Source organism: Coffea arabica, chromosome 6e, assembly GCF_036785885.1.
Source record: "Coffea arabica cultivar ET-39 chromosome 6e, Coffea Arabica ET-39 HiFi, whole genome shotgun sequence".
Lineage (NCBI taxonomy): Eukaryota > Viridiplantae > Streptophyta > Magnoliopsida > Gentianales > Rubiaceae > Coffea > Coffea arabica.
Window position 1 is genome coordinate 49771240 of NC_092321.1, and position 27797 is coordinate 49799036.

Sequence of the window (27797 nt, forward strand, 5' to 3'; positions counted from 1 at the left end):
TTACTCAAACAAAAGAATTCTAATGTTTTGGAATTCCAATTCATAGAATTCTAATTCAATAGAATTCCAATTGTGTAGAACCAAACGCACCCTGAGGAAAAACAAGAGCAAGGGTTGGCGGCTAGAAGAAACCAGAGCCAAGGAAAAGCAGAGGAGCAAAGCTGCGAAAAAACAGAGCAAGGAAGGTTCATCTGAAGAGCTGCCGGAACCGCCGCCGCTCATAGCCGCCACCACCTCACCGAACCCACCATCATCACCTGCGAATTTTCATCAAGCAAGAGTTTTGTAAGGTGTCTTCTTCCTTCAAATTTCAGTTTTTTAAGCATGGACGCTTGAAGCTCTCTGGTGTTTTTTTTATCACAATTTCTTGGTGGACTGCCTACGTTTCTTTATCGCAATTTCTTGGTGAAAGATTACTGCTTTATTTGTTGATTCGGTTGAATTTCTGGTTTTTTTTTGACAATTTTGAGGCTAGCCGTGATTTCATTGGAGTAGGGAATCACTGAAGTTTTTAATGCCCATTTGTTGTTCGATGAATTGTCTAATTGAAAGTTCTACTTGATAGATGATTCATCTGCACTTTGCGTGTTAAGAAAATGAAAAGACAGTAAGTTCAATGTTTTGTCAAAACATAAAATCTGATTTTCATGGTAGAAAGGATAGTTTTGATCCTGAGGGGCTTGTGTGCGGCACCTGTTTCTGTTTTGCCGTTTCATATTGTCCCCTTTTGTATGAATTCAAATTAATGTGAGGAGAGGGAGTTTTTGTTTGTGGATTTCGTTGTCTATTGGAATGGCTAGTTTTGAAATTGACTTTCGGTATGGCTCTGATTGCAAAGAAGGACGGAAATGGCCGTCTGACTCTGATGTAGAACCCGTCTGGGGAAGATGAGTATTTGTTTAATTTATAATTTCAGCCCCTCCATCTTCTCCTTCTTTGTAATTTAACCCCAAAGTTTTTAGGACTTCATAATTTGACCCCAAGACTTTTATAAATGCTTTCAATGGGGTCCCTGCTATAATTTCAAATTAGTCCCTGAACTTTATCTTTCCTTCAATTTTGGCCCCAAAGTTCTGGAAATCGTGATTAGGCCCTAAAAACTTTCTGATATTTGTAATTTGGTCCTTTGCAGCTTTAATTTCACAACTCCATTGCTTGTTTGCTTCAATTAACCACCATGCTTTGTTTAAACTGCATTTAATTCATAATTTTAAGGGTTATGACCAATTGAGCTTGTGTTTGCATATTTTCTTTAATTTTCTCAATTAAAGTGATGCCTTGACCTTTTCTTTGTTTTTGGGGGGTAAATAAGTAATTTCGTTTCCTTAGGGCACCAATTCAAGGGAGGTACACTCTACCCCTTTATTTGACTTTACTTGACCCTATGTGCCCCTATGTGACTTTATGTGCTTAATTGCATGCCTTTTGAATGTTTTCATTTCATTTATTTATTTATTCGCTTTATTTGTTTTAATTTTGTATATTTATTTTAGTTCAATTTTTGTATAACACCCTTTTTTTAATTTGTGGTTTTGATTTTGTTTAGGGTTTCTCTTCTTCTTTAACTTATTAACGTCCCAGAGCTCCAACAAAGCTTGAAGAATCAAGTTTCAATGGGAAAACCAGGATTTGCAAGAAAAAGAGGTAAAATTTCCTTTAGTTTGCTTCGTAATGTTCGTTTATACTTATTAATAGGTACATCGTATATAGGATTGAAGAGAGTGAACAGTTCAAAGCCATTTAAGAAGTTCAAAAATCTGAAGCTAAATCCTGGAGCAGAAAAACTTGTACCTAAGCATCCTCTAGAAAATGACTCAGGTGAGCCAGTATTACATTTTAGTTTTCTTTTAAGGATTTTTTTTGTTATTAGTGATTTTTTTTGTCTTTTTTAAATGTTCTAGAGGATTGGTCTGATGAAAATTCTGAGGCTGAATTAGAAACCAAAGAAGAAGAAGAAGTAGAAGAGGATATTGTTTTTAACAGAAAGCCAACAATGTATGACAATTTATTGAAGAGGTTGGGATCAAGTAGTCAATTAATTGCAAATGCGATTAAGCAAAGGTAGTGCTCTGGTGCTACAAAATCTGTGTCCCCCTTTTTCTTAATCTGTGAAATATACCCCCTTTTGATTGTGATGGTGAATTATTTACTTCTTGATGGTTTTATGTGTTTAAAATTTGCTGATTGACCATAGTCGATCATTTGGATAATGTCTTGATGATGATAGTGGAATTTTCAATGTAGAAAGTGCTGTTTTCATTGCTTTGAATGTTTGCTTGAGTTTTATAATGGCCAGTCTGGAAATAAATTCAGTGTACTTTGCGAATAAAGGAATACATGTTATAAGAGTTTGTTATGTATTACATGTTTTTATTTTTATCTGCGTAGTATGCCCCCTTTTGATTTTGCTGGTTAATTATTACATATTGATTGTTTAATGCGTTTAAAATTTGCTGATTGTACCTGTGGGACTTTCGTTGGTTTTGAAAGTCTATCATTTGTTATATGTATTGCATGTTTTTATTTTTATCATACCCCCTTTTGATTTTGCGGGTTAATTATTACATATTGATGGTTTCATGCGTTTAAAATTTGCTGATTGAACCTGTGGGACTTTAGTTGGTTTTGAAAGCCTATCATTTGGAAACTATGACTTGGATGATTGGCAATTTAATGTAGAAAGTGCTGTTTTGGTATATGTAATGCATTGCTTGAGGTTGCTAATTGTCATTCTGGAAATAAATTTGATTTGCTCTATGGATAAAAGGAATACATGTTATAAGAGCATGTTGAAATAGTGCTATGAGTGGAGGTTGGTGGGTTCCCAAGAACTAGGGCATTGAGGTGCACTGTAGCATATTCCCCTAGTGTTTTTGGGGTTTGTTAAGTTTTCTTTTGTAAGATAATCATAATTGCTTTGTTATTGTGGAATTGAAGTGTCAAATGACATTTTTTCGGGATTTTGTTAATGTTAAAAGCATCAATTGCTTCTCCATTAATCAGTATTTTACATTGTTTGATGATCATTGGTAATGGCAAAAAATTGTGATGAAAGAGGTGGAGAAACAGATGTAGTGATGTCTTTAATCTCTTTCCCTGAAACAATAGGTGCTAATCCTTAATTTATTTTGTTTGTAAAAGGTATATGAACATTTTTTCTTTGCTTATGGAAGATATATGGTTTTGTTTTCCTGGTAATCACAGCCTGTGCTTTAACAAAGACGAAAAAAATTATGGAAAGCATAAATGAGTTACAGAGGATGGAAATTATTTCAGTAAGTTTGATTTCAAGTATCTAGTCAAACTGGTGATTAGTGTAGGGTGAACTGTTTAATGTTGATTATGAGAAATGAAAGTTAAAAAATACAAGTCCTTGAAAGCTGTTCTTGTCGTGATGAGGCACGCAGATGGTTCTTGGAATAAGTTTTGTCACCGCGATAGTGTAACTGATGTGTTTCACTGCATAAGAATTGTTAGTTTTCTCATGCATAACTTTTTTCATGGTTAGGAGGTCAGTCAAATCAATCATTGTTATTCTCAAAAGTAATTCTCCATGTTTCTGTAGACACTTGGCTGATTTTTTTTACTATTCTAGTTGCATTGAATGAATTCATGATGTTGATTTATTTAGTCCTGTGAAAACTTACATAAGAAAAGTGTCTCTCCTGTGAATAGAAAAAGAGAAGAAGAAACTCAATTCATGATGTCAATTTATTTAGTCTGTGAAAACTTACATAAGAAAAGTGTTTCTCCTGTGAATAGAAAAAGAGGAGAAGAAGGGAAAAGTGATACAGAAGATGATGAATCAGAAAGTGAGGTTGAAGATGACAATGAAGGTAGACAATATGCTCTTTATGAATCAGTTGTAGAATTTGTATTTTGTTGCTTCATTTGGTTACAAGGAAGTATAATGCCTTTCATTCTCTTCTCATTAAATGTAAACTTCAATGCATCACATTATTATTGTTATATCCTTTAATGCTTTTGCTGAGCCTTTGCCTAGTTGACCCGTAAGTTTACATGTTGATTATTACCTCCATCATAGATTGTACTGGGTTTCTTGGTTCCATGTTTTCAGTTAATCGGCTTGTTTATTAGTTTCAAGCACTATGATAATTTGGATAGAATGTATTGAGCACATAGTCCACTATGTTATTTAGGTGAAAACATGTGGTGATGAGCTTGCACGCTAGTTACTGTAGCTTGAAAATTTTTTAGAGCACAAGTTTTGATCATTAATGCTCACATTAGCTTACTTATGTGAAGGATTGGAATTATGTCATGTTTCAGATTCTGTGGGGGCTAAAGTGTTAAACTTGTTATATTTAAAACTGGGCATAATAATAATTTTGGAGAAAAGTTCAACTAGTATTCTTTAATCCTACTGCCTTGGGTGCATAGATGAGATGGAAAATAAAAGTTAATAATCTTTCCTTGATGTAAAATTTAAACATCTTTGCATCATCGGAGGGATAAAACACTTTTTGTGTCTTGGAATTAGTATTTTTTATTTATTGATACACATGGGTTAAAATGGATTTTTGTTCTTTTTTCCTGTACAACATGTCGAAGTCTGTTCATATATCGGAAGTTATCAAGTTAAAGTGAATGGTTAGATATCATTAATTACTTGGGCATATCTTTTATCACCAAAATATTCAGTTGAAAAATTAGATAAATTTTCAAGTTATAAGCAATTGCTTATAGTCTGAAATCACCTCAGAAGCACAACTTTTCAAATAAGCAACCATAACAATACAAACAATAAGAAAAACTATGGAAGGCATGATCTTTAATTGCTCAATTGATTACTACAACCCTATCGGCGTTGCTTTTATATTTTTCCAACTAAAAAAATTAGTAATCTTGCCTAAAGCTGATATGTTGATAATTTATGGTGTGGTAAGAGTAGTGATGCAATCAACTTGTTATGTCATTTTGTAATGTGAGCTGCTTGGGTAGTTGACTGTTGAATATTGATTTATTTATTTATTTTTTTGAATTAGGGAGTATTGATGAGTCTCCTAGAAGAATTGAAATGATAAATGGTGCCAAAGAAAGTGGTGTGCCGGGTTCTACAGAAAAGAGTGAAGATTCTGGATCAGATGATGGAGAGATTGGTGCCTCTGACTCAGACGAAGAACATGATTCGAGAACAAATGTTGAATCCATTACCAGCAGAAGGTATTCTTACATGACATAAATTGCATTGGTTTTTCTATTATCGCTTTTGGGATTCCATTTTTTCTTATAAAACAAACAAAGGTGGAAAGCGAAAAGGACAAAGGTGGAAAGCGAAAAGGAAATCAACTTATGTTTTTAAAAAAGCAAGGACAAACTTTGGTTGTCTATAATCTAATTTTTATCCACCAAGGAAATGATAGATACATTATGGCACTGAAATGCGAGCATTTTGGAGTCTTTTTGTTGTCATTATCAAATTTGCTCATTGACTTCTTTTTATTCTTCCTTTGGATCATTGATCTTTATTTTGTTGCCCTTCTTAATGGAATTTGTGATGGCGTATTCATTTAATGATCATGTACCTAGTTTGACTAGTTACTGCAAAAGAGAGAGGGTATGATATGTAGGTGCTTCTTTACTGTGCATTATGCCAGTTTTGTTTTATAAATTTAAATCTCCAAGGAAAGTGATAAATTTGTTTTGAAGTTGTGCTTTTCCTATTCGCGTTTCTACGACGAGACTTTTCTTATATATATATATATATTTTGTTGTAAACTTTGCACTGTACGAGAAACCTTGTAATTTCCTAGTTTGAATGATTGCAAGGAATTTATACCTGACTAAGAAATTAATCGAACACAAGTATAGAATTTCATGGGCGATCTTTTACATGTTTTTCAATGTAGATGGTCTTTAACATTTTTAACATGTTTTCCTATTCCTTTTGGAACCAGTGCAACAACTGTTCTGCATTCTAATACGATGTTCTACCCCCACCGAAAATATATGGGACACAAGAACTGTCTATATACCTAACTTGAGGTTTCTGAACTTGTAGTACATTCAGCAGTCACTTGGAATATAAATTATCTCAAGGAGAGGTTGACAACTTATTCAAGAGGAAATGGAATTACAAATGGGAAGTTCCTGCTCTTCGTGCACCCAATTGCAAGTGGAGAGGAACTGGAGACTGTTTTTTGAAGGTAGATCTCTTTAATTATAACTGTTGGTTGATATGGTGAGTTTCTGCATGCAAAGAGCTCTAACTGTTGTAATAGTTATCGTCTTGTAATTCTGGTTCCTTTAGCCTAGTGGTTGATTGATGCGGATTTGTGTGGATCTAATAGCCCATTGTGTTTATTTACTTCAAGTTTTGGGCATACGATGCTGCAGTTGGACCCTCCCTCCCACAAGCATACAAAAAATCAGTTTCTCCTGAAGCAAAACAACTCTTTTAATATTCATGACCTGTTTTTTGTGGGTGGATAAGGAAGATTTTAGGGTAATATCCTACTATTTGGTCTTTTAGCGCCAAATACTCTTTGTTTGTTAGCACTGGGAGAGAATTTTGTAGGTTAAGTCCTGTTTGCAGTGTGGTATGGCAGTGCTTATCATTTAGAGTATCTTTGAACATCATCTATCATTGTATTTCATGATCTAGTTCTTAGATGGTGGCATGACTAAGCTCAATACATGATTTATTGCCTGTGTTCATGTTGCATTAGCTGAGGATTTTATGGGAAGGTAGTCGTTTACTTTTATTCTTTTGGAGCATTTTTTTTAATGTATCATAGTTCTTGACTTTTTAAAGCCAATTTTGCCCTTATCTTTTCCACAACCATATGATCATCAATCAATATGCTTGAGCCCTGAGCTCATTTCGCTATTTATCTAGGAGTCATGAATGTTTTGAGTTCATTCATATTTCTTGTTGCATTAGTATGTTTATCTCTACAAATCATTGAAAGATAAAGATGTACAACTTGGTGTTTATAGATTAAATTTTGCTGTTATTTAACTTCACCCACTTGGTATCATCTGATGATCTTGGATAGGTTTAATTTTTTTTTTTTTAAGGTAGCTTATGAAATTTAAACTATCTTCTATGCCTTTTGTTTTGATATTGGAGGAGAGTGCTTTCTCCTCTATTTACAACTTTCTTTCTTCCTTTCTGTTATGTGTTTCTGTGATTTGGTTCCGCATTCTAGTGCTGTGTGGACTGTGTAAAAATGTTACGCTAGTTAGAAGTCGTTGATGTTGCAGCAAAGGGAAATTAATGGAGTCTTTATTGGTGCACCCTGCACTTTGTCTGTTGTTGCCTTTTGAGATCTTTTTGATCTCCTTTATAGACTCTATTTAAAAGGACTTGAGTATAGTTCCGAGAGTAGCAGGACAAGTAATTGATGACTGTTTATGCAGGACATTGACATGAATGAAATGTGTGGCCTCAAGCCAAGATTGTATAAGCATTGGGTAGATGTCTACCAAGGATCTGGCGGCACTGATTTTCAATCATCTGAGCAGAGATTCTTTTTCTCCATCTGTAAGTGATCTAACAAACTTGGCCACACCTTTCTGCCACTCAAACTTCTTATGTTACTTATGATTAATAGTGGTGATGGTTTTCATCAATGTGACGTTGAATTAGATTGTAGCATTTGCTGTCACCTTGGAACAGGAATTTTGTGGTGTTAACTTTTGTGTGGAACAACTTATAGCATGCTTGGCATGTTTAAAAGTGCTTATAAACCTTTAGGTCTATCCTGTTTGTTAGTTTATTTTTGTGCTGTTACTGAATTTACTTTGGCCCTATCACTTGGCACCAGAAATTGTGTATGAACCAGTAGCAGTCTGATACATGTGAAAGAATGAATCATACTTACTCTGAAGAAGAAATTCTTGTTAGCGAGATTTAGTTCTAGAAACATTCAAGGAAAATTTAACTATATTAGTTTCTATTCCTCCTAAGTTCTTCAATCATTGTGTTCAGATTTCATAATAACGAAGGCAATATGGATTTATCCACATAAATATAAAATTCTTTTTGACTCCTTCAGTTGGCTTAATTTTTGTATAATTTTCTTGAGAATTGCATTTTGCATAATTATTTATTATAGTTGCCCTTCCTGGTTGAGTTTGGTTTCTTGAGAGTCCCAAATTTATATCTCAAAAAACAAAAGTGGCTTTGTCAGGTTGTACTTTCATTCTGCACTTTGCATCAGAAACTTTTAAAGACTAGGTCTAGGGGTTACAATGTTATTTACAAGCAGTTGATTGGAAAAGGCTAGGTTTTTTATTACCCTGGATGACATATCTTAACAATGCTGGAATACTCAGCAAAAGACATAAGAAATTAATTGGTGTTAACGCAATTTTCTTGGTCATCTTTGTTTGGTTTAATTGGTATTGCTTCTAAATTCAATCTAATTGATGCTTGCTGTGTATTACTTCAGGTTCAATTATGTGATTCTTTAGTTGGGTTTCATTTTGCATCAAACATTGATGAACAGATTTAATGTTGACAAACTGGCATGTTATTGAGCATGTATTGCATAACAAATGTTAAAAGCATACAGGTGTATATTTTTTACATTAAGAGTACTTTTGCTTTTCCCCTTTTTCTTTGGTAGGCGGAAAGGTGTCAATGCCCCGTGTATGTTTAGATGGTCTTCATAGTGCATTCTTTTTTTTTTTTTTTTTTTTTTAAAGAATGTATATTTCTGCAAACCAAATGTTTATTTATCTATTTAAAAGGCAAAGTTTAGGGGCAACTAGGAGATTCCTTTTAACGTCTAAGCTGTCCATTATTTTATTCTAGGGAATCAGAGTCAACCACGAGCAAGATATATATATGCTTCTCAGTGTAGATGATATAAAATGACTGAAAACCTTGTGATTCTCTGAGATGCCTTTGGACTTTATTTTCGATTTTCTTCCATGCTTGACCCCCTTTCTGCAATAGTTGTTTAACTTATCAAAGATCAGCAACTAGAATATAAGTTATTTAACATGAAGTGGTCCTTTTTAAAGTGCAGTTTGGGATTGAGCCTTATGATTCAGCTTATATTTGCTATAATATTTTCCCTTTTTTGTCACTCTGAGCTTATTTTGCGTTAACAATTGATAGTCAATCACTTTTTGGCACATTCTAGAGAATTGAGATGATTGTTGCTTTATGATAAACTCTTGCTTGTTCAATGGGGTTATATTCATCAGTTAAAAGTTGTACATATAATCTTCCAATCACACTATTTCTGTAGGCAACAGCTATCGGGATGTATTACACCATAACAAGAAGCCTTTTTATCTTAAAGGTCAAGAGGACTCGAGTATCCTGGATGCTTATGTATTGCACACTGTATGTATATGGTTTTATACTTGTATTTTGGTCATTACCTTTGTGTTTTGAATTGGCATTTCCTTTCCAACTTTCTCTATATGGATTTTTAATTGTTATAGCATCATTTTGTAATGAGAAGCAAAACAACATTGTGTATTTCAAACTGCTGATAAAACAGTGGTATGCAGTTAAATCATGTTTTGAGAACAAGGGATTTGATCAGTAAAAATGATGCAAAAGTGGCTGATGCTCAAGGACAAGGGGGCATTCTCAATGGTGATGGTTTCCTGGACCATGGGTTTACTCGTCCTAAGGTATTCATAGTGCTTGCTCTAGGTGTAATTCTGCACATAAGAAAGGTTATGCACAAAATTTTCTTCCATGCGTCTGTTTATTTATTCTGGTTGTCTTAATTGGCTGTTTATCTATTCCGTTCTTTCTTACTAGTCTGGTGTTGTTCTTATGATCTTTTTCCCCCTTTGTCATGTAATCAATTTATTTTTCATCTAAGTGGCTATCTTTTGCTCAATGAACAGTTACTATAAATTGGTAAACCTAATGTATGCGCAAGTTTCTCCATCTATTAGTAATTGTTAGGTAGACTTAAGGTCAGAAAGAGCTGTGCCTTCTCCTGGCAAATTTGAACTTCACTTCGTAGGCTTTCTGGTTTTGTCAATATTTGCTTTGGAGCTACCTTGCCCTTTGTGAATTTCAGAGGAAGAGAATAAATTCCCCATATTTTTATTCATCAATCGTAAGGGTATATATACAGGTATAGACATCCTATAATAGGAAGATATCCTATTACAATAAATCAGTCCTCTAATTCCTATAATTTAGGCTACAAACTAGCCTACATTTGTTAGCTATCTAATCCCTACAAATCAGCCTATATCAATCTGTGACAGCTATCTAATCCCTACAAATCAGCCTACATATAATCTGTAACAGCTATCTAATCCCTACAAATCAGCCTGCATATAATCTGTAACACTCCCCCTCAAGCTGGAGCATAGATATTAATCATGCCCAGCTTGTTACATAGATAATCAATCCGGACCCCGTTAAGAGCTTTTGTGAATATATCACCTAATTGTTCTCCAGTCTTCACATAACCTGTAGTGATCAAACCTTGTTGGATCTTTTCACGAACGAAGTGACAATCAATCTCAATGTGTTTCGTTCGTTCATGAAAGACTGGATTGGAAGCAATGTGAAGTGCAGCTTGATTATCACACCATAGCTTGGCAGGTACTGAGACCTTAATTCCTACTTCACTAAGGAGCTGATATACCCATATGACTTCACACACAGACTTGGCCATAGCTCTATATTCAGCTTCCGCACTGGATCGTGAGACGACATTCTGTTTCTTACTCTTCCATGAGACCAAATTTCCCCCAACAAAAACACAATATCCTGAAGTAGATCTCCTATCTTCCTTACACCCTGCCCAATCTGAATCTGAAAAACATTCAATCCTAGTATGACCATGATTGCCATATAGGATTCCACGTCCAGGAGCACATTTTAAATAGTGCAAAACTTGTTCGACTGCTTTCCAATGGTCAACAGTTGGTGAGGACATATATTGGCTTAACACACTCACTGAATAAGCAATATCAGGACGTGTCACAGTAAGATAATTCAACTTTCCGATTAGTCTTCTGTACCTCTCAGGATCTGCACACAATTCACCTTCTTTGGTTAATTGTAAATTAGGAACCATTGGGGTACTACATGGTTTAGCACCCAACTTTCCCGACTCCGACAGTAAATCAAGTACATACTTTCTCTGTGATAGAAAGATTCCCTTCTTACTCCTGCTAACTTCAACTCCCAAGAAATACTTTAACATCCCCAAGTCTTTGGTATAGAACTGAGTATGAAGAAAGGACTTTAGAGACGAAATTCCGCTAGAGTCGCTACCTGTGATTACAATATCATCCACATATACAACTAACAGAATAATACCTCCATTAGAGTGTCTATAGAAAATAGAATGATCTGACTTGCTTTTCTGCATCCCAAATTTCTCAATAGCTTGGCTAAATTTTCCAAACCAAGCCCGAGGACTCTGTTTCAAGCCATATAGAGATTTTTGCAGACGACAGACTTTCCCTTTCCCATACCCCCCTTGAGCAACAAAACCAGGTGGTTGCTCCATATATACCTCCTCCTGAAGATCACCATGAAGAAAGGCATTCTTGATGTCTAACTGATGCAGAGGCCAGTCATAAGCTGCAGCAAGGGAGATAAACAACCTGACCGAAGCAAGTTTAGCAACAGGAGAAAAAGTATCATGATAATCCACCCCATAAATTTGAGCATATCCTTTAGCAACAAGTCGAGCTTTCAATCGAGAAATGGAGCCATCAGAATTCATTTTGACAGTAAACACCCATTTACATCCAATGGCTTGTTTACCTGCAGGTAAGGTAACCAAAGTCCATGTACCATTGACATCTAGAGCATTCATTTCCTCAATCATAGCAGTCCGCCATCCGGGATGAGCTAATGCCTCTCGAACAGTCTTAGGTACAGAAACAGTGTCTAGGGATGTAAGAAAAGCACAAGAAGAGGAAGACAAATGATGGTAGGAAACAACTGAAGAGATTGGATAAGTACATGCACGTTTACCTTTTCTGTGAGCAATAGGGAGATCAAGATCATCGTTGGCAGCCGGATCTGATGACAAAGAGACTGGTTCATCAGGACATGATTCTGGAGACTCAAGGACCAAGTCAGAACTGGGCTGATGTGCCCGACGTGAGTAGGTATATTTGATGGGAGGCTTAACCGGTGTAGAAGGAGGCGGACCCAAATTTGGTATAACACTATAGATTAACAAATCATCATCCTCCCCTGGACTCACAGAACTTGAAGAGCCTGAAGATGAAGATAAAGGTGTTTGTTCCAAAAAAGTAACATCAGCAGACACAAGATACTTACCAAGACTAGGACAATAACAACGATACCCTTTTTGCATGCGAGAATAACCCAGAAACATACACTTTAAGGACTTAGGATCAAGTTTTGTAACTTGAGGACGAACATCCCGAACAAAACAAGTACAACCGAATATCTTTGGTTCTATAGGAAACAACTGTTTATTTGGAAATAGAGTGTGGAAAGGAGTATTACCAGACAAAACAGAGGAAGGCATACGATTGATTAGAAAACAAGCAGTAGATAGAGCATCAGCCCAGAAACATTTAGGAACCTTCATTTGAAATAACAAAGCTCGAGCAGTTTCAAGAAGGTGTCTATTCTTTCTCTCGGCAACCCCATTTTGAGAAGGGGTGTCAACACAAGAGGTCTGATGAAGAATACCCTGCTCAAGCATGTATTTCTGAAAACTGCTTGAAACATATTCTTTTGCATTATCACTTCGCAAAATTTGTACAGGTTTACCAAATTGGGTTCGAATTTCAGCACAAAAGGAAGAAAAGTGAAGAAATAGTTCTGAGCGACTTTGCATCAAATAAAGCCATGTCATTCTAGAATAATCATCCACAAAGGTAACAAAATATCTGAAACCAGTTTTAGAGGTAACTGGACAAGGACCCCAAACATCAGAATGTACTAACTCGAAGGGAGCAGTAGCTCGCTTATTGATTCTAGGACTAGAACTAAGACGATGATGTTTAGCAAACTGACAAGACTCACAATCTAATGAAGTAATGTTTGAAAACTGAGGACAAAGTTTCTTCAACATAGAAAGCGAAGGATGACCCAATCGACAATGTGCTTCAAAAGGAGAGATTGTTCCAGCACAAGCTATAGACCCTGGTTTCGGTGTATCAAGAATGTAGAGACCGTCAGACTCATGTCCCTCACCAATAATCTTCTTCGTCATGAGATCCTGAAATGAACAATAACCAGGAAAAAATGAGACACAACAATTAAGAGCACGAGTAAGTTTGCTGACAGAAATCAGATTAAAAGATAGTTGTGGTAGACTCAGAACAGATGATAAATGGAGAGATGATGTGGGCTGAGTGGTTCCAGACCCAATAACACTGGATGTTGAACCATCGGCTAAAGTAACAGGAGTGATAAATTTATGTGGCTGAAAGTTAGAAAGTAAACTAGGATTACCTGTCATGTGATCAGTAGCACCAGAATCAATGACCCATTTTGGAGAAGAGGAAACAAGACATGCATTGGGTTTACCTGTCTCGACAGGAGCAGTAACATGACCGGATGGCTGTTTCACTGTTTCTTGAAACTGAGTCAATCTAGCATACTCATCCGCAGATATTGTAACATGCTTGTCAGAGGTCGCACAACTAGATGCAATATGGGCAGAGTGAGCCTTCTTATACTGCAGCTTCCGACAGTCTCGCTTGATATGACCTGGTTTATGACAGTAGTGACATACAATCTCTCCTTGCTCCTGTCCATGGTTGCTAGTATTCTTATCAGAGTGGTTGGGCCCCGACCCCATGCTCGTACTGTTGCCATTACTCCTGTAGTGTTGTCTTCCTGAATCAGCTGTGGTAGTTCGGCTAAGAAGAACACTGTTAGGCTGAGTAGATAGAACAGGTAACGTATTCTCTGTACGGAGAACCCTTCGAAAAGCATCTTCTAGACTGGAAATTTCTGAACCGGAAAGAATTTGAGATTTAGCAGTCTCAAATTCAGACGGAAGACCGGCTAGAAAACTCATAACCGCCATCTTCTCTCGCTGATTTCGTTGTTCCTCCACATCACAACTGAAGGGAAGCAGCATATTGAGCTCTTCATATGTTTTCTTGAAGTCCATAAAATAACTGGTGAGAGACTTGTCTCCTTTATCTGCCCTGTAAAAATCCTTGCAAACATCATAGATACGAGAGAAATTTCCTTTTCCAGAATATAAGAACTGTAAATAGTTCATTAATTGTTTTACTGTCTTACAATGAGTAACCAGACCAACCACCTCACTATCAATAGAATTACGGATCTGTATATACAAGCGAGCATCCTCTCTCATCCAAGACAATTTAGAGTCATCCGTAGGTGGATCATCAGTCAGATGGCCATCCATAGAAATACTGAGCAGATATAATTCAATAGTATTGTTCCAATCAAGAAAATTAATTCCATTTAACTTATGTTCCGTGATTTTTGAAACCAGCGGAACTATATCAGAAACAACTCCAGGCTTTTTGTCAGACATAATTGCTAAGAAAATTCAACAAGATAACAGATTACCCACAAGAAAAACCTGTTGTAGCCAAGTCCCACACCTAGATCGATGTTGACCCACAAACAGGTATGCAAAATAGCGTCGAGAGACAGAGGAGAGGTGCTGGGTTCTGACCAATCGGTACTACGTACCTCCCTGAGTTGGCGGTGTCTATAAAGGAACCTCTAAAGCCTGTACCTTGAATATGGCAGCAGCTTCCCTCACACCCAACAACCCAGAAAAAAAATTTATGAACAAACCTTGCTCTGATACCATGTGAATTTCAGAGGAAGAGAATAAATTCCCCATATTTTTATTCATCAATCGTAAGGGTATATATACAGGTATAGACATCCTATAATAGGAAGATATCCTATTACAATAAATCAGTCCTCTAATTCCTATAATTTAGGCTACAAACTAGCCTACATTTGTTAGCTATCTAATCCCTACAAATCAGCCTATATCAATCTGTGACAGCTATCTAATCCCTACAAATCAGCCTGCATATAATCTGTAACACCCTTGAATTTCAAAAGTGCTGCAGTTTTCGGACCCTCTTATATCTGATACAGACAGTGACCGATGCAAGGGAATGGATATTTGAAAAGTGAAAAGATTCTGAAAGTTTGCCTTTCTTTTCACGTGAACTACTTGACGCCTTTGTTAAGTGATTATCATAGAGCAGAGCTTGTTCTTGAGTTCCAAAACCATGGTGCCAAAGATTAGAAAGTATTGATCGGAGGTGCCTGCATGGACAACTTGGCATCTCTGTTTCATCGCCAAGATCTTTCACCAATCATGTGCTACTATCTTAACCCACAAGACGTACAGATAGGTTAATGTAATGAACTTCTTCCTGTTAATTTTCTCACCTCGGAAGTTTATACCTACATTGTAGACACTCTATACATGTCTGAAAATCCACTTGGGAAAGAGACTAACAGGATGCAGAAGCAACTGACTCAAGTTTGAAATTAAGGGAGGATTGAAGGATGCTTAAAGTTTCTTTCATATTTGTTTTATGCGTCTGACAACTTTCTTATACATTTTAGTTTTGATGTCCTGGGCACACTCTTAAGATTCTTAATTGCTTTAATGTTGACACTTTCAGAAGATAAGCTTTTGCCCTTGTTTTTGTTTTAATTTTCAGGTATTGATCCTTTTGCCTTTAGCAAGCATTGCATTTTGGGTAGTAAAGAGGTTGATCCAGTTAACCCCTTCAAAGCATAAGGTATTGCTGCACTGTACTAGAGCACTGGTAGGAAAGGTCAACGAGTTTTTGTGCATAAGAGCCCACTGAGGCTGGTTATCTTCTTGTTTAGCACTATTCTTGCATAACTTCTTATCGAAAACTCAAATGTATCTGTTGTGTTGTCGACAATGACTTTTCAGTCTTCTGCACTTAATACAACTTGCCTGATGGACAGTGATACTTTATGGACTGGAGCACATACATGGTCTTACGCCCGGATATGACTTTCCATTGACTTGGGCAAAAGAATGCAATGCATGTCAAGATGCACATTCGCATGCTAGTGACCAAAAAGAAAAGCCAGTCTTCTGTACGATAATTACTGATTGTGACTAAAAATTTCAACTATGCTCAAGAAGTAGGAACAACGATGGCATATATTTCTTATTGCTTCCATGGGAAGAAATTAAGGAGATTTTAATGTGTTTTTGAATGTGTGTGGTGTAATGTTCATGCTGACACGCGGGAGACTGGCAAATGGTCCTCCTAGACTGGTTATGGATCTCCATTTTTCCAACTAAACAGTAGATTCTACATGGACTGAGTAGAAGAGGAGACGAGCATTCTAAGTTCTCCAATCGCGTTCTTGTGGAGTCTGGATAATTGTGATGCTTAGAACTTAAAGGGACTAAATTGACTGTGGTAGCTGCAAATATGATGTCTTATAATCTTTGCTTCTTGTCATTATTTGGGCATTTGCATAGGTCATCTGTGTGGAGTTAATCAGTCTTTTGTTGCTATAGTTATTGATTGTCATTAAAATGAACAGTCTCTTCAATGCATTTTCTGCATTGTCCTATTCCCCAGGTTAATATTGAACACATGGATCGCTTTACTGAGGAGTTTGGGAGTGGAGGAGTTGAAAGTGAGGAGGAGGATGAGGATGTTGAGAACTCAAAAAGAAAGAAGTCCTCTAAACCTTCTGACTTTCAGTCATTGTTTGGTGGGAATAACAATGATCATTTCATGATAGGCATCAAGTATATGGGGTAAAATATCTGATCTTGACTTGTTGACTATTGAGAGATTCTTAATTATTTGACTCTGTTTGAGCAGACTTCTTTAGGGAGCTCCTTTTTCTATTGCATGTCAATTCTTACGCATTCATTGGGTGTTTTCTGAAAAGATGAATGGAGCAATGCTTGTATTTTTTTATATTGATTGTAATTTCTTGGAGAAATAAAATCATTTGGGCTTTTGGCTGTCCGTTGTGACTAAGCCAAGTCTAACATTACAGTCATTTGTTTTCATATGTTTAGCTTTTTTCTCGTATTAAGTTGTCACCCTTCATTAACTTGATGAGGACATCTAAAGGCTGCAAAGTAATTCATGCTTTTTATCCCATTGTGCAATTTTATGGTATATGATTTAATAATGTACTGATTTGGACCAGTTGCCAAAGCTATAGCAATCAGTTGAATAAGTAACCTTGAAAATTCTGACTACTCATGCTCTAACACAGTTCCCTCCATGACCCTTGGCATTGTGACAGAACTTAGTTATATGAAATTATATTCTTTAAATGTCTTTGACTGGGAAGGCTTGCATTCTAGGAGTATCGACTTTGTCGTTTCTTAGTACCAAGGAAATAGATGGTTTGAAATGATTGGCTGGGTTAGCATCAAATAAAAGGAGGTTTTGAACTTTGTCAAGAGATTTCTTTTTTGGAAAGAGCTGACGGTGACTTTCTGCAGTCTAAGCATCACATGATATGTTTTGTGGGAAGTGTGTGAGTTTGTTTAATGTTTAATATAACAGGACATGATTGCATAACATGGTTCCTTTTATTTTATTTTAACATATTGGTTTGAAGCTTCTTCCTGGTTCTCAAGAAAAGTCTTCCCTATCACCATTGCTTGTGGAGGTGTTGATGGGACAGGAACTTCCATCCCTCAATTCCCCTCGGCAGGCTAAAATACTTCAACATCCAGGCATCAGACCTAATTTACCAGTAACCACTAACCACCAAAGGGCTCTTGGTGCATGCTTAGAGCGATTGGCCTAGTAATATTGCTTTAAAAATTTACCAAGTAGTGAGTTTTAGTTCTTCTGATTGAAGTAAGGTCATTTTCATGAGTGGAAAAAATCTGCAGAGACTTCAAAAGAGATTCTTCATAAGATGAGCTAGGGAATTGTTGATAATGACAAAATGGTGATTAGGCACAATTTGAGGGTTAAGTTGGATTTATTGTTATATGTATGAATCCGAAAGAATTGTATAGTCCATTGAGAAATCATGCATACTAGTTTTTAGCTGTGAAATAACTTCTTTATTCTTTCTCTGATGCACAATAGTAATTTGTTCTGTTTTGAAATCACATATTCTTTTCAAGCTCTGGTTCCTTATTAATCGTGTTGTTCTTGAAGATTTGGAAAAGCCCTGAGGTGTCTTCATTATTCTGATTATTAAGCTTTGGTGTTTTGCTTCTAATAATATTTCTTCATTTGATTGTTTATTGGCAGGAGGAAGATCAAGTTATATGCTGATTTTTATTCCTCAGACATAATAGTTGCTTCCCCTCTTGGTTTGATCACTGTGAGTCTTTAACTGGTCACGGTGATTTGGTTCTTAATGCTATGCATACTATGCCATGTGATCTCTTTTATCTGCATCGAGCATGTTTTGAGTTTTGGATTGCTATAGGTTGAAAATCTTGCCAGTAAACTATAAACTCCTCATCATGGATTGCTCCCTTGGCTGCTTGTTTACTGTGTATTATCTTTTTGCTATCTATACTGTGTTTGTTAGCGGTGATTATGACCAGTTTTCAGATTTTTTGGAAATTTATGTAGGTTTTTAGTGTTAACCAGTTAACAAAAAATTATGTGGTTCAATTGGGCATCATAAAGAGGTGTAGTCCAACCCAATTTTTGGTCCAACTTTTAATTTTAACCAAGAAATTTTAGCAGTACAATTCAACCATCCAGTTGGCTGAGTTACTCCACATTTTTTATGTAATACAAGAAACTAATAGTCGCATTCAACGGAAATGTTTACATGACAGTAGTAAATTTAGAAGGAACTGTATAATACGTATTTAAAGGATTGATAGATTGTACTTTTATTCTGTAACTTTTTGACCTATATTTAGAGCACCTCTACCAGTTACCAGCCTTCAAGTCTTGAAATGATTTTTAGGCCTTCATTTATTTATTTGTTGTTTAGGTGTGTCATCTCTAGTCGTGGATCCACTGCCTTAGCAACTGTTATGAGGCTTGTAAACCCTCAAAAGTCCAAACCTAAACTAGGACCCAAACTGTTGCATCTAACAAGCTTAAAAAATCTGGAAGGCTAGAAACCAAGCTTTATTCAAACACATGCCTGTAAAAGAAGAGGACATTGTTCATGAAGTGCTGACTGCTGTAAGAGATGTAGTGGCGGGTTGTGGAAAATTTCCAGTAAACAAGGCAAGCTGGGAATTGGCTGTAGAGTCAGGACTACCTCTGACTTGTTTTAGATGACTAGTATTGTATAGCATAGAGTACTATTGATGCAGTAGAAATTCTACATTCTGTGTACAAGCTTACTATTCTTATCAATAAAATGTTCAATTTTGCTCTAAAAAATCATATTAGGACATTGAGGTTTGTAACGAGGTTTCAAGTATAGATCATAATAATGTGGAGCAGTATGCCTTTTGAGATTGTTATCGTGGGGGTCAGAGTTAGGGCTTATTGGATTTTAAAATGCGCTCCATTTCTATGACCATCAAAACTCAACTACCTTTTCCTTTTTCCTGCAATAAAGGGAGTGGGGATTATTAACTTGCCTGTAAATTTGGTTAAAATAATCGAAGGGTTCTCTTAAAAGATCATCAGAAAAATAAGCACATGGAGTAAAGCGTACAGCCGGGAACAGGCTGTATTCAAGTGAAACCCTAGTTTTGTAGAACACAATGAAGCCCAAATTTTGTGGAACATATTCTTTCATAATAGCTAACCAATATGGCTTTGTAACATGTTCTATCATCTGGGAATTTTAAATCTAATATAAGTTGAAGTAGTTCTTGATATTCTGTTAAAGAAAAAAAGAATGCAGATCAATATATTTTAGGATAGTGCAACAAGGTGGGATTTAACAGATTTGATTAAAACCCAAAAATTGTTGTTTTCAATAAATTAAAAGTTTGGCTAGACTCCGAGAGTGGAAATCAATTCTTAGCCCTGTCAGGATTCAGTAGTGTAGTATTTTTTTTAAAGCATAAGGTGACCTTGATTTTACTGATGAGATTAGACCTCTACTTTAGTTTACTGATTGAGCTTTGAAAAACCATAATCACTAAAAGGTCTGTATTTTTTCCAAATTATGATTCAATAGAGATGGTCATTTTGTTTTCTATGGCTCAAAAATGTCATTATGACTAAAGAGAATCTTGTTTTTTTGGTTTTCAATCTCTCTCTAATTTTGGGGTGGTTTGCCGAGAACAGATGAATTTTCAATCACCTCCTTTCTCTCTTAAAGTGTGATATGCATAATGATTTGTTCTATTTGGCAATTTACAGAAAATTGGCGCGGCAGAAGTAGAGAAAGAAAAGGATATTGATTATCTTTCCTCCATAGAGGTAAACTATTTAGTTCTAAGCCATGTAATTTCCATTTAATATTTACGTATATAAGCATGTGTGTGTTTGGGTTTGTGTGCATTTGGGCTGAAAAGAACGTTTTATTGGTTGAACTTAATCACTACCATGATGATTCAATATTTATCTTAATAAATTCTTTAATTGTTTCGCTTCAATTAATTGAGGGCTTTTGCATCTTCCAGGTTTTGATTATTGACCACGCAGATGTCATACTAATGCAGGTGACTTTATTTTCTGGTAGAGTTTTGTTTTGTTGGTTCCTTTATTCAAGTTAAGTAGTCATTTCTCCCTTCTCCCACACTTCCCCTCCAACCGGGCTCGTATAAAAGGAGGAGAATGGATACTACTTCCCTTCCTTGTTTTAGGTGTATGGCCTTTAAGAATGAGTCCCAGCTATATACAGTTGTTGAAACAATAATGTGGTGCCAAGCAGCTTGAAACTGATACAAAGTGCACATTTCCTAATAACTTTTTGTTTACTTTTTTGTTGTCCTCATTTGATCTGCAGAATTGGTCTCATGTGAACACAGTAGTTGAACAATTAAACCGGTTACCTGTGAAGCAGCATGGAACTGATATAATGCGCATACGACCATGGTATATTTTTATTCCTACCTTTCTCTATGGGCAAACATCCACCTTTCGATGAGCCCTATGTATTTCCTGTCATACTCGGTCTTCTTTCTGCTACATTTCCTAGCTTCTGGAATATTAATAATTTATTTTTAAATATCTGAGTCAAGGATTGTGTATTCTTGTTACTTTAATATTAGTTGATTCTAGCTGTTTTTAGGTTTTAAGTTGTTTTCAGGTGTTCTCATTTGCCTTTGACTTCTGCCTTTTTATTTTGAGCCCAAAAGGCTGATTTGTAAATGTCCTTTTCCTTTTCAAAACTTATAGGACAAATATATCTTTTATTTTCACACAACATTTGAAGGATTAACTTTTTCTTAAGCAGCTTTTGAAAAGGTAAGGCAAGCGGGAATAACTCTGTTTTGCAATAAAAATGATCATCCTTCATAACATCTGATCTCTTAAATTTGTGTGACACCACGTAAACTTTTGCTTTCTTGCTTCTAGGTACCTAGATGGACAAGCGCAATTCTATCGACAAACAATAATTCTAGGTTCTCACTTAAACCCAGGTAATTACTTGCACATTGTTAATTTCATTATGTGTAACTGTTGCTTTAAGAATAGTTGTTGCATGTATATAACATTTTATGTTTTGGACTGCCAAATGCAGTTTATGAGATGTTTGATTTGACCTCTCTAAGAGTGGATCATAAGGCCAAACGCGAAGGAAATAATTCCATTACTTCTGGATTTTGAAGAATGTTATTTTGTAACTGTAAACCTAAATCCAACATCTAAACAATAGCCTCAGCTGTTAACTAGTTCCCTTAAACAGCAATGTGGACTTTTTAGCTAAATGCTTTTTGACTCCAATTTAACCTCTGAAGATATATGTTGCACCAAGTATATAGGATTTTCTGTTTTCTTTTCTTCTTTTTATTATTTTTTTTTGCGCTTTTTATAAATTTTTCTCTTCTTGATCATGCTTAATGTTGGTATGTGGGTGGGGATGAAAGTAAACTAGTACCACCTCATGCATTTAGGCCTTTCGTCCAAATAGAATAGTAAACTAACCACCTCATGCATTACCCCCACCCACAAAACAACTAGCCAATGCCCATAACAAAAAGAGAAGATAAGAAGTGCACACCCACTTTGCAGATAAAAAATATAAAAAGAAAACAAAAAGATCCTATAATGCTCCACAGGAATCCTTTTTCTGATCCTCATCTTTATATATTACGCAGGCTACTTTTACACATAAAATGTGCATTCTAAAGACTATTTTGTGCTTTCTTTGTTTTATGTGTCATAAAAGATGAACTGTTTCTTTGGATGTATGGAATTGAGACTGTTCATGCAAACCAATGCATTTGAACTTTAAAATTCCTCATAAGATACTTAGACAACAGTTGGAGCTGATAATTCTTTTGACGCTTCACTCTGCCATTCTCTTTTTCAGACGTCAATTCACTGTTCAATCGGCACTGCCTTAACTACGAGGGAAAGGTTTGCCCAAATTCATAACTTTAAGTGCATGTAGATATTATTGGCATGTTTAGTTGACTATTTTGATTTTAACTATCCATGAATATTAAAAGGCCAAAACTTGTGTAGACCCAGTCTTCAAAGACCCCAATTTGGGCCATTGGGTCTTTGAAGATGGGGTCTACCCAAGTGTGAGCCCTTGCCTTATATTTGTTTACACCAACCTTGTGAAGGGAGAAGTAAATGAATACAGTTCAGTATAGTTGTAACTGAAACTTTTTTTTTATCACTTCTGCAGTCTTTCATTCTATAAATTTCATTTTCTTTCTTTTCGAACAGTTAAGCCTGAGAGTTTTGATTTGTTCAAATTGCCCACTCTAATTCTCATTTCCAGATTACTAATTTGGCAGTATTATAGCTGCTGATGCTATGGGTGGAATGCTTATCATCTTGTTGGTGAAGATATGTAGGTTAAATTTTGGGGCTCTTGCCAATGCTGGTTGCCTGCTCCAGTTGCATTATTTTTTCCCCTTAGCTCCAAAATGAAGTATCACCAATTTTGGGGAGGAATGAGGAAATTTTGGTGAAATTCCTCTGCTTGAAATTTACTTGCTATATTGGACTGAAGCGCTAACATGAGCCTAACATGAGTCTGATTTACTTTGTTTCATTTTTCTCATGCAATGCGTCTTACAAGAAGATTTTAGATTGGGAAGTGTGAGGCAAAGTGGCCAATTTTCTTCATTAAACTTCAATAATAACCTCATCCTCCTACATTAACTTTCCGTGACTAATTGCAAGAGGTCTGAAGTATGGATGCTTATGCATTTCCCTCAACTGTAAAGGAATCTCTAATATGCTTCCACCCCGATCATCCAACATGTTAGGGGCAAAACATTGCATAACTGTTTCGTGTTTTCTCTTTAAAAGGAAATGTGATTGAACATGACTTGATGGTAAATAATGTGTATGATCTTCTTGCTTAACATAAAAACAGGCTCATAGTCTATGTCCTTGTAGCAAGTTACAGTGATTGAGGTCTTTGTGCAGGTCAAGTTGGTGTGCCTCTATAAAGGTGTTCTTCCAAAAGTATTGATCCCTGTACGGCAGGTCAGTTAGTCTTCAGGGGATAGGCTTTTGCTTGTATGGTAGACCAATTATTACATGATAATATTGTTGAAAAGAAATCTTTGCTAATGACCGCAACTGCTAATTTTCCATATATACTTGTGGGTTGTAGTATTAATGTGTGTTTAAGCAAAATTTAGATGTTTAGGATTTGCTTTTTTTTTTTCCAGCAAGATTGCTGTTAAACTTTTATTTTGGATTACCACCTAATATTTCTTGTATATCAATCAACTCGTAGAAGAACCTTCATCTAGTCTTCTTGTTTGTTTTGTCCCTTATTTGAACATGACAGATATACGAGCGGTTTGAAGCAGACTCGATTGCAGATGTTGATGATGCTCGTTTCCAGTATTTTTGTAAGAAGGTTTGTTTGATAGCTGGATTGTCACTTTAGATGGTGCAATATATATTGACAACAAAGTTGCTGCAGCATATTATTTCCATTTGGACCTATGTAGTTTATTTTTAGATATTACAGATAATCATTCACATTGGTGACTCGTTTGCTTTGATAGAGTTGGGTCAGTGGCCAGCGTTAAAGTTTCAGTACAGTGCATTTTTATATCTATGTTTCCAGTTTGTCCTTTGTGAAATATACATGATCAAGAAATTGATTAGAATTTCACCAAGATGCAATGTCACGTATTCACACTTACAGCACGTTGACCAAAAAAGAGAAAAAATCCAAGTGCATGATTATATTGCAGAGGGTAGGGAAGTGGAACTTCCCTTCTGGGTTAGATTAAGAAAATTGTAGCAAGTGGGATTATAGGTCTTTTCCCAACTCTACGGAAAACAAATGCAGGGTTAGAACTCAGATGAAGGTGTTTTCAGTATGGCAACTATGCATGCAACATAGGAAAGGAGACATGTTGGCCCAAAAAGAGATGAGATCAGTAAGAAAGCATTATCAGGCCCTCTGTAAGAATGCATTTAATCTGAATTAGAAAACATTTTGTCATGAATGCAAGAAATTTTTTATTTCCAGGGAGTATGTCCTCAATGAGCTTCCTCACTTTTCTGCTGAACTTCTGTAAATGGTGAAATGAATGGTCTTTGTCTATTATCAGAAAATGTATGCAATGCATGTGCTTTCCCTAGTTGAAATAAACCTGAAAACCAACTGCATTTCATAATGAGCTATTTAAAGTACCCTTAGATTGGGGAATTCTATCCAAAAGAAAAGGGAAAATAAAGTCAGGTTTCATAAGTTGGGTGCATGTAAAAATATACAGGACTTGGCATCTATCATCTTAGACAATTTGGTTTCCAATATTTCACATATAGTGTTGAACTCAACAGTGTCTAAGCTTCAGTCAGTGTTGTACCAGAGACAGTTTGCATTCTCGAAGTGAGTAAATAGTTGAGAGAAAAGATGAATTATCTGATGGGATCACAGTTCTGCACTCGCTCTTCGGAGTCCATATGTTGTCTTTCCTGCTTAAACAGGCAGAACTAAGTCTGAACATATCATATTGACTTCTGTTTCAATTGTGAACATGATAATCACTTGAGCTTGTAGGTGATGAAATTGAAATCAGAATAGACACCGGGAAGTTGCATACAAGAGTTTGAAAGGTATAAAAAAAAAAAAAAGAGACTACTGGAAGGAAAGGCATAGAAGGACCAGAGAGAATGGTATTTTGAAACTTTCATGGTTCCAGAGATGGTAAACACTAATTGCCAATCTGAAATAACATTTAAAAGACGTTATTAGGCTTTTCAGGAGTTTTGAAAACAGAGGAGGACTATGGGACTAACATCATTAAGGGCCGAATTTCTAGACTAGATTTAGGGAATTGAAGTACAATATCAATTACATTTGTGTCATTTGCCTGTGATTGAAGCAATTCTGAAGCTTCTTTTGGATGCATCACCATCTTCATCTGCTTCATTTTGCATTCTTACTGTTTACTACCTTTGCTAACTGCATTGAAATGATCTCTGCCCCTTGTAAATTGGAGTTAAAAATTATGAATTCAGTTTATGGTATGTAATTCTACTTGAGACTTAATTGAGAGGATCTTTTTGCATGGTTAAGTTAATCATAACTCTCATGGTTAGTCTTTTTCTCGGGAAGCATTGTTCTCTTATGCTAAGTTTATCCAGATGCAACTTATTCTCATTGCAGGTGTTTCCCAAAATAAAAGACTCTATCCAGGTATTTATTTCTTGTTTGAATTGGTTGATAATTTTCTGAGAACATCTGGTCTTAAGATCATATTGAACATTTATGAACCTTTCCATTTATGCAGGGTGGAATTATGCTATGTATTAGTTCTTATTTCGAGTTTGTTCGACTCCGAAATTTTTTGAAATCTCAAGAAGCATCATTCTGCCTTCTTGGAGAGTAAGGAGCAATCACCTTTTTCTTTATTTTTTTTTATTTTTTATTTTTTAGATTGTGCTGGTTTAATTCACATTTTCTTCAGCACAATATTTGAGTTTGATGCAAACGGTTGACTATCTCCACGTTTGATAGCAATTTCTTTGTCCTATTTAGGTACACCAAACAAAGTGATATATCTCGTGGGCGAGTTTGGTTCTTCCAAGGACAGCGGAAAATCATGCTATACACTGAGAGAGCTCACTTCTACCACAGATACAAGGTTCTTAGTTTCTTTTTTGTCTTCTTTCTGGTGTTTCCTACTACCACCTTTATTGTACTCTTAAGTCAATTAAGATTGGTGGGCTGTAAAACTAGTTGAGAAAATAGATATTAGATCATTTATGCTGCTGCATGATTTTTTTTTTTTTTGACAACAAAACTGATGAAGAAAAGGGAGAAACCATGGTCTATTGGTGATCAATGTTATTTCTGGCACAGTGATTTGACTTTGTTTCACAGAACTTTAAAATGACGCTATCTTCTAGTTGAATTCTTAAAATTACATATGGCTAAAACGTTTACTTAAATAAGAAATAAGTGCTTTAGGATTACAAGGCTTTGCTGTATTGATGAGATATCAAAAACTGGACCTGAATTAATATAATTGATGAGAATCTTCTGGTCTATTTGTTTATAATTGCAATGATGCATAATACTGCTGATAACAGCATCTCTCCTATGCATTTCATCCTCTTGATACTTTCATATTTGAGGCAAATTACATGTATATCCAAAAATCTAACTTTGATGTTTCAGAATTAAAGAAGGGAAATCAAGATACAAGTAGATTAGTGAAGTTTAATCTTATTTTAGAAGTCATTCTCATAATATTTAATCTTATTTTAGAAGTCATTCTCTTAATATTTGTCCTATATGAGTTCATGGCTTTCTCACCGTTCATAGCCATACACACAGTGTGTTTGTCTCTAAGTTTTCTAGATTGAAATGTTGTACCATGAGAGTTGACCTCAGAGGTTAGGATTTCATTGTTTTCCTAATAGTTTTAACAAGCTTTCAGATTGAACATATGACATTATTTTGATCCTAAGTTTCTTGTGTATAGATCCGTGCTATTCAGAAATTGATCATTTATTCTCTTCCGGAGAGGAAAGAATTTTACCCTGAGGTACAATTTATTCTGTAAGCATATGTTTCCTTTTCTCCTGTCTATTGAGGAATTTTGATTGAAGTACCATTGTCGTGTATTTCAGATAGTAAATATGCTCGAAGGATCTCAAAACATGTCTTGTACCGTGCTATTTTCTCGTTTTGATCAGTTCCGGGTAAGATCTTTTCGAGCATGCAATGAAATGAAAGTGTCCCTTGAAAATTTTCTATTCTTATTCTCTCTGAAGACAAAGTTCATAGAGATTGAAATTTGATTAGGTGCTCCAGAGTCCTGTGAGGAAATTCTTCCCTATTTACTAGTTAAAGTGGCAACAACAACAACAAGAAGATTTGCTTCACAAAAAAAAAAAAAAAAAAAAAATGCACAAACAGATTTGCTTCACAAACAAACATTTAAGGGGATAGTAATATCAAGTATGCTCTCAAGTTCACCGAACTTCAGTGTAATCATGTTTCATGGAGGACTTTCCTTGTTTTATCTTCCTTTTTGTCACGTTCTTACTAGCAGTGCTTTCCAGTAATTCAACTTGAGCAATTTTGACTTGTGAGAGAACTAAACTCGAAACTCTTTATCATGGATTGGATATGTTAAAAGACACATTTTGTGCAAAATCAGGGTATAGAAGAAAGCACTCAAGGACATTGCTTGGACTATTACTAACTTCTTTTTTCTTTTCTGATTTAATGTAGAACTTTTAGTTTATTAAGCAAGTCTGACTTGTTTGAGACCAGAAATTGGAGGGCTTACTCTTGAATATTGATGCAGTAATGG

The 27797-nt window shown here is 35.7% G+C and overlaps 1 protein-coding gene across 6 annotated transcripts; it reads left to right on the top strand.

Moving 5' to 3' along the window:
• LOC113695090 (protein NUCLEOLAR FACTOR 1) lies at window positions 1–27797 on the top strand. 6 transcript variants are annotated; one of them, XM_072055781.1, is made up of 25 exons: window positions 1–290; window positions 1547–1644; window positions 1711–1818; window positions 1902–2061; window positions 3763–3836; window positions 5007–5184; window positions 6023–6167; window positions 7384–7507; window positions 9225–9322; window positions 9493–9618; window positions 15631–15711; window positions 16540–16721; window positions 18196–18268; window positions 20236–20295; window positions 20499–20537; window positions 20825–20913; window positions 21397–21461; window positions 22355–22401; window positions 23431–23490; window positions 23801–23872; window positions 25640–25669; window positions 25764–25858; window positions 26012–26117; window positions 26961–27023; window positions 27109–27795. In XM_072055781.1, the coding sequence occupies exons 2-25, from the start codon at window positions 1614–1616 to the stop codon at window positions 27277–27279; spliced, it is 2277 nt and encodes a 758-aa protein (XP_071911882.1). In that variant the 5' UTR covers window positions 1–290; window positions 1547–1613; the 3' UTR covers window positions 27280–27795. The 6 variants fall into 6 exon arrangements, 5 of the variants coding, with proteins under 5 accessions (XP_071911882.1, XP_071911884.1, XP_071911885.1 ...); XM_072055783.1 differs by having other exon boundaries at window positions 1–285; XR_011817135.1 differs by having other exon boundaries at window positions 2–290; window positions 25618–25669; window positions 27109–27137.

Coding starts and splice junctions, on each gene's coding strand:
- LOC113695090 (XM_072055781.1), top strand. CDS start 1,614: ATGGGAAAACCAGGATTTGCAAGAAAAAGAG. Junction 3,837..5,006: donor GGTTGAAGATGACAATGAAG/GTAGACAATATG, acceptor TTTTTGAATTAG/GGAGTATTGATGAGTCTCCT. Junction 26,118..26,960: donor ACTTCTACCACAGATACAAG/GTTCTTAGTTTC, acceptor TCTTGTGTATAG/ATCCGTGCTATTCAGAAATT.